The 12,798-nt window shown below is 42.3% G+C and overlaps 1 protein-coding gene across 7 annotated transcripts in view; it reads right to left on the bottom strand.

Moving 5' to 3' along the window:
* Window positions 1–12,798, bottom strand: part of MAPKBP1 (mitogen-activated protein kinase binding protein 1) — an 88,000-nt gene that overhangs the window by 32,529 nt on the left and 42,673 nt on the right. For 5 of the 7 annotated variants that reach the window (XM_052696233.1, XM_052696235.1, XM_052696240.1 and 2 more), the window contains exons 4-10: window positions 7,478–7,540; window positions 6,827–6,884; window positions 3,802–3,972; window positions 2,283–2,420; window positions 1,226–1,408; window positions 594–611; window positions 8–168 (exon numbers count right to left, since the gene is read on the bottom strand). In XM_052696233.1, the coding sequence (XP_052552193.1) occupies window positions 8–168; window positions 594–611; window positions 1,226–1,408; window positions 2,283–2,420; window positions 3,802–3,972; window positions 6,827–6,884; window positions 7,478–7,540 (792 nt within the window). The remainder of the gene's footprint in view (window positions 1–7; window positions 169–593; window positions 612–1,225; window positions 1,409–2,282; window positions 2,421–3,801; window positions 3,973–6,826; window positions 6,885–7,477; window positions 7,541–12,798) is intronic. The other 2 variants (XM_052696236.1, XM_052696237.1) reach the window with 1 other exon arrangement.

Raw genomic sequence — 12,798 nt, 5'->3', positions numbered from 1 at the left:
ACAGTACCTGGCTTCAGTCACACTCGCGATGTCTGTTCCTAAAAAATGCGGCTTTGGCAGCGTGGTGACAAAGTGAAGGTTCAGAGGGTTAAAAATCCGCACGGTGCCATCAGCGCAGCCACAGAAGATGTAATCATGATTCACAGAGATGCAGTTTGCCACGGTAGTCTGTGGAGGACATAGCACACAAGGCTCGTGAGCAATGCGCTCTCACTTCTAAGGTCACCAAACACACAATAGAATGAACAGCAAATTGACAGACAAAGGAACTATGGTTAGAGAAGTGAAATGAACTTGAGCCCCAGGAGTAAGGAAAATCCTAAAAATCCACGTTTCTTTTCTGAAGAGCTTCCACTTCAGCCTTGTTCTGAACACTGCTTTTTATCCTCTGTGACATTCACCACTGCTGGCAGGCAAAGCAGCAACTCACCCTGTACTACTGCACCGATACATTACCTGTCCAAGAAGTCAAGAAAGAAAAATAAAATCATTCTCCCCCCTTCCAATGGGATCTGTACAAATGGCAGAAAATGGTAAAAATGGACCGTGGTGATAAGGGGATGAGTTCAATGCAAAATTGTTCGCCAACTTACTGTGAAGCTGTCTGTATTCTGAGCAAGAGTGAAAGGCAGAGTTTAGAGAAGAAAAAGGAAAGAAAAGAAGAGGCATTTCACTTCAGAGAAAGTATGCAAAGATTTTGTCTTGGTTTTAATACACTGGATCCTTTTGAGGTGAACATCTTACAATCAACATGAATGAAAATACACCCTCTAAAATTCTTAACTATGGGCTCACTGGTTTAGAATAGCCAAATCCACTACCTACTACCTAGAAAACCAAGAATTGAGATGCACAAGACAGGTTAGATACTGCAGAGAAAGCAGAAATTAGAATCCTACTAAGACTACTTCTTACACATGAAAACCCAGGAGGGACAACACAGGGGTTGCCAAAGCTACTCCAAGACATTGCTTTTCCAGAAGGCAGTAGCTGTAAGACAGACTTGAGAATGAAAGACCCTTAATGATTAATAAAATCTCTTTGCCAAGAAGCAATGCCATTTTTGTCTGGTTTTCCAACCAGTGTAAGTCACAAAGTGGCAGAGGCTCAGTGACTTTTACTGCTAGTGGCCAGCTTGTGCTATCCGAGTGCTCTTACTGTCCCGCTCATCCTGCTCTGCTTCAGCCAGCATGAATATTACACAACAGGCAAACGTAAAACTCACCCTCAGCTCCACCCATTTGTCTAACAGCCTTTTTTCATTGAATTCACACAGCAGGCCTGAAGATGTGATACAGAAAGTGCTGTCAGCTTTTTTGCCTCTTCCACATGCCACATCTGCAAAGAAGTTGTTCCTCAGTTCTCCAAGCAATCCCGAGCGACCTAGTAAGGGGACTGTGGCATTGACCTATCAGTAACAATATAGGTTGTTAGAAACAGTGAGGCACTCTAGGAAGACAGACCTGTTGTTTTTTTTTAAAAGAAACAAACAAACAAAAAAAGAACATCAAGCCTTAAGTACTGAAAGGCTTCAAAGAAAGAGAACTGCAAAAAGCCTACAAGGATATGCAGTGACATGCTTTACCTGCTGTGGACCCACTGGTTGCATGCTACGAGGATCACCAGTATTAACAATTCAGTGAGACACAACATGATTAAGGCCACCAAAAAAGGGCTTCCAAACACATGACCCCAGAGACAGCATATCAACAACAGGAATAGCCACCTTTTCATGATCAATCTGCAATTTATACCAAATGTCAACCAGTAGTCCAAGCATGAAAAAGGAATGTCTGTTCATGTGCACTCATAAGAATGAGCATATATTGATTCCTGTTCCCTAGGTTAAACACTTTTGTTGACAGTTCACAAAATACATTCGCAAGATGCTCAGGACCAACATCAAACAGCCTTCCCTACTTCTGTGCTGCAAGGATATCAATAGCTGCAGCTCTTTTCTTGCCTTTTTTTCTCCTTTCATACATTCGACTATATATAACAAGCAAAATGCTGTACAGCTCCAACAGCCGTAGCCCTACCTCAGCACAGGGTAAAACAAGCTGCCTTTGCAGCATGCATTTGCTACCAGTCTACAGAAAGATAAAAACATGATAGCCAGGGAAGTGGAGCTGTTCTTGGAGGTCTTTTTCAACCTCTTCCATGATTCTATGATTCTAGCAAAATCAAAGAATTCCCAGTTACCACAGCTTACTAAGACAAAATCCACCCTGCCATAAGATGAAAGTACTTGTAAGCTTGGCCCTTAATGGCCTTTTTCTTACCTTGGAGGTCTTGCTGTCATCCAAGTACCAGAACTTGATGTGCCGATTTCCAGCAGTGACAAAGTAACTGCAGTCCTCTGAGAATGACACAGCTGTCACTTTACTTGAGACTTTGTTGGCTGCCACTACAATGTTTTTCTGGAAACACAATCATTTAGATAGCTTAATTTTTATATTTTTTTTGCTCATAAGCAAAGGAAACTTACTCCAATTACAGGTACATATTCATAACTGTAGCAGCACTATTCAACACTATTCACTTCTGAATACAACTTCCCCAGAGGAAGCTGAGAGCATTGATTTGGCAGACAGAACAATTTACATTTACATTCAATTCCCTCTTTCACATCAACTGGGACTGAGAACATACCAGCAGTCCTGCACTACTGCCTGCAGGAACTTGCTGTTTGAGTCTTGATATGCTAATTGCACAATCACAGGGAGCTCAGAGCAAATCCATTTCCCTGTATAAACAGGAAGACAGGCCATAAAACAGCACAAGGAGTTCTCCCAGCCTACAGGCAGTAATGTGGGCAAACCACTCAAGCTGGGAAACAGGTATTTTCTGTTAGGAAAACAGCACTTGTTTCTTCACAAATTCTCTCTTCTCCTTCGAGACAGGAAGCTTTATATGAAATAATCATGTCTGTACTGCAAAATACAAATCAAAACCTGCTGCACTTCTCTATGCACCTCAAAAAGTCAAAGAACTTGGGAAAGGGAGAACACAGTCTAAGCAGACACTGTCTAAGCAGAAGAGTCAGATGACAGGAGTTCCTTGTCCCCAAAGTCTACCCCTTCATTTATCTCCTCCTCACCTTTTCCCAATGATTAGAAGAGTGAATTAAAAAGTTTTCTCCTCTGTCTGTGGTGGGTTCTCAGTGCTGCAGCACACAGCTGACAAAAGTGTGCCATTTATGACTACTGCTTTTAGGAAGAGGTTGTTTTGTTTTTTATATATAAGCAGCACACACAAACATTTTCTAAAGAATAAGACACTATTTTTCTTTCCACAGATTGTTGCCCCAACACAATGGCAGACATTTGGCCTACAGCAGCTTTTACCCACCGTGCTTTCTCTAAGCTCCTGTTCCAAATCATCAACAAATGAATTGAAGTATTAAAAACCTCAAAACAGTGAAAAAAAAATGAGCCAAGTGCATCCACTGCACCAAGAATCACTGGCTGAAGAAAGTTTCTTTCCTGAATCTCATGAATCTTTTTTTTTAAACAAGCCTTTAAGAAAGCACAAGACTTTGTCAAGGCTTCAAAGTTCAGGCTCCTCTGACAGGACAGCAAGATGTCACACGTCTCCAAGTATTGAGAATACTCCTTCAATAAAGTGATTTAGACCACCCGTAAGGGATTGGAGCTCTGTCATGTCCAAACTTGTCTGCATCTATGAATGTCAAAAAGTTAACAATAATAAAATAGAGGCTGGAAGCAAGATGGAACCGTTACTGTCCTCTCCTTTTTATTTAACAACATTGTTGTCTACCCAACCTCCTGGAGAACTTACCTTCCATGACCACACGTTGACTATCATGTCATGTTGGTACCCCACAGACACAATGTACTTGGAGCTGGGAGAGAATGCCACACAGGCCACCCCATACTTGTGCTCCTGGAGCTCCGCCACCTGGGTTCGTTCAGCCACATCCCACACCCGAACAGCTGGCATGTGCCCGCTCTGGAGGGGACAACAACAGAGAACAGTAAACGTAACTTCTGAGGTGGGTTCTGACAGGTTCAAGAACACATGTGGGGAGGGAGGCTTAGAAAAAGATGGCCATATGCCGGAATTGCAGGGGAGTGAGATGTGAGATTAGACTTGAGTTCCTGCAAATCTTTAAGCCCATATTGAGACTGCCAACCAAATGAGAATACATTTGAACAGGTGTCTGAAGTGTCTTAGAGGTTAGGGTACGTCTCCTGCTTCACTCTTTTTCCTACTCTCCTCAGAAAATGGACAAAGACTGTAACACTACTTTTCATGCACATCCCTGATGTCTGCAATGGGAATTCGCAGCCAGTTTCTGAAGAGAATTACGTGACACTGCATCTCTGGACTCAGTGAACTGCCTAATGCAATGCGGACATCAGAGACCTCAAATCAGGTCATGCCACACAAAAACATGACGTGAATGTTCATATTAATTATCATACATCATTTTAGGAAGGCAAATGGGAGACTAACACTATCATTTCTGTCTCAAAGGTAACAAACACACATGAATGCAAGCTGGCAGAATGTACTTTAGGTAGTGATAAAGACACTGAGGTAACAGACCCTCTGTGCTTTTCACACTTGTTCTCAAGAGAAAGAAAAACTCACAGACTTCAGAAATACCAATTCAGCAACTTCTTCCAGACAATTCAATTTTTTTCTTTATCTGTTATTAAACCAAAATAAAACAAGAAGCAGCAGATGAGCTGAAACATTGGCCAAGAATATGTCTGATGAGCAAACCCTACTACAGAACCTATTTGTTATTTCACATTGCAATCTGCCAAACCAGTAGCTTGCAAGATAATATTTCCATGGCAACGAGGCAAAATGGTACCTTTTCTGAACATGGCTAAGTCATCTGATTGTGTGGGAGAGGCAACTTTTATGACAAGAAAGAGAAATGAAAGCTTTAATAACTCCGAACTGTGAGTGTTTAATTGCCTTGTCCAAAAGCTTTGCCAAGTGACTGTGTGCAGCCTGGAGAAGTGCTATGGTTGGATTTTGCTGTATTTGTTACAGTTCTTTCTCCTGCAAGGCAGAGCTCGGGTCTCAAGGCGGCTGTCAAGATGTTACAGTGAGATAAATCAGTTGCTCTTCCAAGCAATTACTGCACTTAAACACATACATACATGTTTATATATATATATATACACACACACATACATACTTCTCAACATCTTAGAATATACTTAGAAACTTTAACAAATTGAATTCATATTCAATGACATAACAAACGCTCACCAAAAGCAAGCTCTGTATGCCTCCCGTACATGAGGAATTTATGCCACCATGGGAAGTTAAAAATATATGAAATATAAAGTATTCAGAAGACATTTGATGCTTATGGCAGGCCAAGGGCCTTCCTGAAAATCCAGTCATGCAGGAAGTTGAACTGTAACAAGGCAGTATTAACACAAGGCTGCTAAAAGCCAGTTTGACAAAGTGAATTCAATAAGCATTTCCCTGTGGGACTGCCCATAGGACAAAGTAAGAAGAGACTGCTACACCAGCAGGGGACACTACTCCACCAAATAATAACTCAAATGGAGGCATGTGGGAGGATACCAAAAAGAGAAATGGTCTTACAACAGGGTGAGACATGTTTTGTAGCAAGGGGGGGGGGATTTTTCCCTAGTAAAAGTGTCAAGCTGAATAGTTTAGGCTGTCAGTAAGGAAAATATTCAATTCATTTTTCATTTCTTTTCCTACCACACATGAAAAAATAAAGTAGCAGAGGTACAAAAAACAAGATTTTTATTTCCTTATGCATATAAAGAAGAAAATTTCATATAAATGTACAATACTTTTATATTTTTATCTTAAGACTTCAAGAGTATAAGGAGGCACTAAGAACATACTACAGTATAGAAGTGGAAAATCTTGGGAGGGTGGGGGGGTGTCAGAGAGGTGTCAAGGCAGTCTCTGTCCTGAAACACTACAGGTTCCATCCTCAGCCCAGCTGTGGAGCCACCCAGTGACATGATAGCTGCTACTGCAATGAATGCTCTAGGGACCTCTGGAGTGCACAGCCACCTTCTTGACAGCTTGAACACAGAGCTGTGATATATTTCTCTCTGTAGCTGAGACTCAGGAGGGGACCTGTTTCACACATGCTTGCTCCCCATGTCTTAAAGAGGCACAGACTAGTGGTAAACTACCATTAATCTCAAAAAAGAGCAAACTGAGCCCAACCCTAAGAGAGACAGTCAACATGTCTGTAGATTTCTAACATCCAGCAGTTCCAAATTCATGACACACAGTCCATGCCTTGAGCTTCTAATGCACAACAGACATGCAGTGCAGTTATCCACATTCCCCCCTTTAGGCATGTTTGAAAAGAAGAAGCAATCGTCACCTCCAGTCAAACATACAGTGCCAAACCACAGGCACTCAGATCTTCTGTCACTATTCCAAAAGCTCCAGTCCATACGTACTTTTTGTACACCACAGTTCAGCTTATCCTTGTCCTAAACTCTGTTTGATATTAAGGGCCATCCAAGCACTCTTCACTGTGCTAGAGTATAGCCACACTGCGTGTGTCCTCTCACTTACTTTCAGTCTACCTTCAGCCCACACAAGCCACTGCAGAAGATGCATCCCCTAACCTAATGAAAAAAAGCACACTAAAAACCTGCCAGCAAGACCATCCAGAGCTGCCCATAACCTGATCGTTCCTTCAAGGGATGCAACATTTTACCTTCAAGGGATAAGTTTCTCTGGGCAAAGGCTGTTATTCACTGGCTTGTTTTTTCTAACACTCTGCCACGCTTCAAAACGGGCTAGACAAGGTGTGCCTCTCTTCTCTCCCACTTACCTCTCCTGTAACCAAATATTTTCCATCTGGAGAGAAAGCGAGTGCTGTAATTGTTTTCCTAAAACAGAGAAAATGACACTGAGAAACATTTCCAACAAATGATTTCATTTCAATACATCATGACTGGGGAGTAGGCTGGGACAAACTGGAAAGAGGCTCAAATCACACGTACTAGCCTGACACAATAGTTCTGCTTTACCAGAAGTCTTAACACTTGCCCTGGGGATTCCCTGGTGCCCAAATCTCTAGCAGTATGCCTACAACACTGGACATGCTCCAAATGTTGGTTCACCCCCATACTCACACCTTTATTCCAGACGCAGGACTGGTATGAGTCCTAACTCCCTTACTGAGGCCATAGTTTCACATGAAGGAAAAAAAAAAACAAAAAAAACATACAGATACCAAGGAGTTCTTGCAAGTCTAACAGTTCCTCATGGGGCCGCAAAATTCATGAGCTGTTGCCTCATCAATAACAGCACCCCACATGAGAAGGAGGTAGAGCTAAGCCAGCAGGCAGGCTCTCCCCAAGGCAACTCTCACAGAGGGGATTAGCTGGGAGCAATAGAAGTCCCTATACTTTGCTCAAGCCATAAAAACCTTGAAATCTACCTCCCACAGAGAGCCAAGTCATCTTGAAACTTTACTCACCTGGAACTGTTTAGAATATGGTGTTGCTTATTTTTTCTAGGGTTGAACAGCACAACAACACACCTAGACGGAAGAAACAGAAGAAAAAAAGTTTGCATATGTGTATCTATGTAGAAGAACAAAGAGCTGTGCTTGCTGGGAGAGCAGCAGTGTACATAGCCTCAGAAAGATGGTCCATCCCCTCACTTTACAGGCTGAGCTTTGGCTACTCAGGAAATGCAAAAGGAGAATTGCAAATTTCTCTCATAAAGAGGCATACATGTGCTAGTATCATAAAAATTACCCTTCTTGCATCTGAAAGCCATAAGCCTCTGATTGCTCGTGCTGGAAAGAAAGGTTAATAATGAGTCTATGTGATTGCTGTAAGAGATTACGTCCCCTGCCATAAAACAACCGTCTGTACCAACTACCAAACCAGTATGTCTAGAGCAGAACAAAAATGTGATTTTCCAACAAGGATGAAGAAAATAGGTAATTTCTAGAAAATCTCAGCATTGAGGAGTTAAATTCTTGTACCTTGCCCATGCCACAGGACAGAAAGTTGTTGAGCACAGCATGAGAGGTGGCTGGCAGTTAAGAAATGAAAAACCACAGTGTCAAAATCTATTAACCCAAAAGACATATCTGAATAAACAATTTGCTTAGGAGCTGTATAGAAATCTCTCAGAAATACAAGCTGCAGAAGTAAGTAGCAAATTCTGCTAATCAACGTAAATGTCACCATCAGGAGCAAATCAGTCACAGACTGAGAGGGGAGTGACTGAGAAAAGGCCCCAATTCCCCATGAATCTGTCCAGCAGACGTGGTGCTTCAACCTACCACAAGCAGTCTGCAACATTTCCAAGTCCTGCATCTTCTCCACTCCACATAAACAATGACAGTTTCAAAAATCCTCATATAACAGCATTTGTTTGGTAGAAGAGAGCAGTAGCCATTGGTTACATTAAGTAATAAAAAAAAAAAGCCAAACCTCCTCCCAAAAAAACCACCACCACCACGGTGGTGCACCAAGGGCCCTTCCTGCTTGCTCCTGAAAGCATAAAAGGAAAGAAAAATTGGCCTCAGGCAGAACAGCAATTGCTCTAATGACTTTGTGCCCTATCTCTCAATTCATCTCTAAAACAGAAATCGAGGGTTTTGTCTCTCACTGTTAACATACAATGCCAATGCTCAGATTCCTGGCTCCTCCTTCGCAGCCATGCTAGCAGAGCACTGCTGGATATCCAAGCTCCACGGTCAGCAGCAGTCACTACCAGGGACTGCACTTACATACTATCACACTGGGTTTCACCCACACGTGCTAGGCCACAAGCATCACCCACAGGAAAATGCACAGGATAGACAAGTAGCACAGTTGGTCCAAAGTGGACAAGGAAGACGACAAAAGCACGAGAACAGTATCCCAATGTAGGCAGCAAACAAGCAGCACAGCTTGACACCATGCTGTCCAGGGCCCTGTCTGTGCTCCCAGCAGTACTTGGTGCTCACTGTGCTGTCAGCCCAGGTTTGGCAGGGTCTCACCTCTGCCATCTCTGCAGAGGCTTGCTTCTCTTTCCCTGGGCCAGGCAACTCCCCCTTTACATGGACTAGCAGGGCAGCCTTCCAAAAGCAACGTACATTTTGAAATGGCAAAGAGAATAGGAAGGAGTACTGACACACCAAGGCTTTGAACTCAAAGTCCCTGGTGGAAGCAGTCATACTCCATTAATTGGACTAGTTCAAAGCAGACCCAGTCAGATGTTACCAAAGCTTTAACCTCCAAGTCACCAGCCATTCACAAGAAATGTCCCAGATTGGACTGCTCTACACTTCCTCCCATCATTCTCTATTCATGCCCCATGCAGAAGGCCAAAGCAATAAAGGCATCAAGCTTTCTTAACAGTGAAGGCTAGCAGCCATAACCAGAAATATGATCTTGTGCAAGAATGTGGAAGAGGAAATAAGGAATCTGTTCAGACTGAGATTGATCCTTCCACACTTTTTATCCTGGGGAACCAATCTGGAATTTCAAGTCAAAGCTATGCTATTAATTTCTGAAGGATTACTGTAAAGAAGCAGGTGGTTTGTGATTCATTAACAAGCCCAGTGAGGTTAAGCCTTGTAAATCATGAGATATGGAATAGGAAGATAGCAGATGTGTCTAATCTCAAATCTCCAGCTAATCAGAAAAGCAAAGTAAAACTCCACTACGTGAAGTTTGATAGGTTTAATGGACTAAAATACTGTTGGATTGTTGACAATGATGAATTTTACTAAAAATAAGCTTCAAAGAAAACATTAGAAAGAATAAAGGAAAGACTCAACATCCTGGAAAAGAATTTCCTATATATTCTGAAGAAGAAAGTGACTTCAGAGAACTGAAGCCAGTCTAAAAACACAGGAAAAATGTGAAAAACAAACATTGGTCTTCAAATCAGGCAAGTAAACAAATGACTTCCTAGTATAGTGAGCCACTAGAGTCCAGTTCTTTACCATTAGTAACTTCCAGAACAGAGCCTTTGGCCTCTCACAGTTAAGAATTTTAGTTCAGCTGAGCTGCAGAGTTGGTAGTCTCCCTATGAGCCTGCCTTCCTTTCTTCTTCTTGGCTCCCAGTGATGTCCAGATCTCCAGTGGCAAGGTAAGGGCCACCCACATCAACACCAAGGAGAACTGACAAATTACTACATGAGTCTCACAGGTTAGAGTCCCACAGCAGCAGTCACAAACATGGATATTTTAACAATGTCTTAAGAAACACCTATGCTCACTGAGTCGGACTCATAATGAATAAACTCTAGCAAGAGGAGGAAAAAAGAATTTTAGAAATAAGAGTATCTCTGTACTAGTCTGCAAGTATTGACTAACGCCACAAAAAGGTATCTTTAACCTACAGACTTACTGAAAAAAAGATTGCACGTGCTGATCTTGATCTGTAAACTGGACTTGCTAATCAGTTATGGACTCATATGCCAATTAAGTCATTTGCGTAGGCTAAAGTGGTCTTTTCAACTTGCTTTCTTCCACGAGCTGCTATCCAACAAAAACCACCCCACTGCGATGCTTTCCACCATCACCCTCCTGTCTGCCGCACACAAGAGCAATGAAGCTCCAGCTAACGCTAGAGATACCTTATGTACCAGGATGGGAGGCCACAAGCCACAGATCTCACAGCAAGACACAAGTACTGTCTAGGGAGCAAGTACCTTCTAGGAGCACCTACCTTTGACAAATCGCCCCCTCCCAAAATGCTTGGCAAGCTGTGTAGTTGTCTCCACTCCACACATCGTCTCAAAGAGCAGATGTTAACCGCTTGCACCACTTTAACCTCCGCAAGTGCTCAGGGCACCTCAGTGCCTGTTCACACACTTGGCAGTTCACAGCCCCAGAGTAGTTCCTCCACCTCACAATAGCTAAAAAGTCATTCTTCAGCAGAACCTGCAGCAGTTCCCAAACAATGGAGCTGACAGCTCATGAGTACTCTGGGTGTGCTTTGTTTCAGCAAAGTAACTTGGCGTAGCAAAATAAAAGGAATGAAGACAAGGAATAGTCAAGACCATTGAACCACCTATTCTACGCTTCCTCCAATTTCATTATGGCTGCCAAGCTCTCAGGAGACTCAAAGTACCTACTCATTTCTATTCAGATCAGCTTTAATCTTAGTTAAAATAATAAAAACTACTACCATGGAAAATTAACTGCATACAAGAGCATACAGTCATCTATCCATCCTACCCCCCTCTTTCTGCAGTTTTATAAGACGTCATTCAGCATCTCAGAGACAAGAGAGGTGCAAAGGACACAAGTGAAGAGAGCACAGCTCTTTTTCTTCCTAGCTTCCAACTGCGGATGCAGGCTGAGTAAAGTGCTCCAAACATTCACTTCCATAATGGTCATATCACCACTTCCCAAATAGAACCTGTCAAAACAAATTTAAGTTCAATGCATATTTGTCTGAAGAGAACTTTTTAAATGCTGGTGCCAACATGAAAACTGTCACCAGCTCTAAAAGCACTTGATCTGGGACCTAAACAAATATCCACCATGATGCACACTAGCTGTTCAAAGGTCAGTGCTGCTAGCAACATTGTTCCAGCACGAACTCCACTACCTTCTCTGCAGCTGCACACACTGATGACAACATCACCTTTTTATGCACTAGTACAGTCTGATTTCCAAGACATTTATAGAAGCTGTTCATTGCCGTATAGATTACTGTTGTACAAACCATCTATCCAGCCAGCTAAGATCAAGTGTCCTGCTTGTTTGTACACTGGCTCCTCAAGAGGCTACTGACAATTGCATACATATTTAAAGGTTTATTCCTAGGTCTATGACGTCACTCACAACCTTCAAGTAACACCTTCCTGATGCAAGCAGCTTTTAAAGACAAATGGCTGTGAAATCTCTCCCAGGTTTCCTGTTCCTCGTGGAGCAAGCACTCAGCAATTACAAAGGCCAGAATTGGCTATCACAGATGTCATGGGTTTTTGCAGCACCAGGAAGGCCACTTGGATCAGTCAATAAAAAAGCAGGGAAAGGTTCCTTGCAGAGGTTTCTAAACCTCCCTGAAAGCACAAACCCTATCTTACACATGCACAACCATACACCACATATGCAGATAAAAGCAACCCGGTGTTGCTTCAAAGGAGGAAAGGAGAAAGGAAATGTCTGAACAGTTCCCACTGGCTCCAGAGAAAAAAAAAAAAAAAACATATATATATATATATGTATGTATTAAATGTATATATCTATCTATCTATCTATCTATATATATAAAAGAAGCAATTTCCATAAGCTAAATATAGAAGCAGCAATGAAGAGGAATTACATGAAGTATATGACTCACTAAGCAGCAGTGGATCACTCCATGCCCTTTCCTCCTCATTTCCTCCCTGTTATTTCTGTCTCTCCTCCTCACAGTTCCACTCTTATTCTTCCCCAAATCCTAGTTTGCAAACATTTTACTCTTTTCTCATTGTCCCCTTGTTTCCCTGCACATCCCACTAGTCACATCCTTCTTCAGCAAGCTAGTGTCAAAAACATCTCTGCAGAAGTGAGCTTTCTTCCTCCTTTGTCTGTAGGACACCCACCTCTCCGAGAGGATCAGGAAAATCAGAAATATATGACAGAATGATAGTATTGTGATAGTGATATGATGGTATTCCTTTCCCAAGTTATTCATCAACCCACTGCTGCCACATCTTGCAGGACACAGAACTGAAGCTGGAGTTCAAGGGTCAAATCGTCTCTTCAAAAGTATGTAGCCTATGCTGTAAAGGGAATGCCGTGTGGAGGAAAAGCTCCATGAAGCTGACAAAACAAATTCTGGCCTTTCCCACAA

The sequence above is a fragment of the Tympanuchus pallidicinctus genome, unplaced genomic scaffold (genome assembly GCF_026119805.1).
Source record: "Tympanuchus pallidicinctus isolate F22 unplaced genomic scaffold, pur_lepc_1.0 scaffold3, whole genome shotgun sequence".
In the NCBI taxonomy this organism is placed as follows: Eukaryota; Metazoa; Chordata; class Aves; order Galliformes; family Phasianidae; genus Tympanuchus; species Tympanuchus pallidicinctus.
The sequence above is the reverse complement of the archived record's forward strand: the minus strand, read 5'-3'. Positions and strand labels throughout refer to the sequence as shown.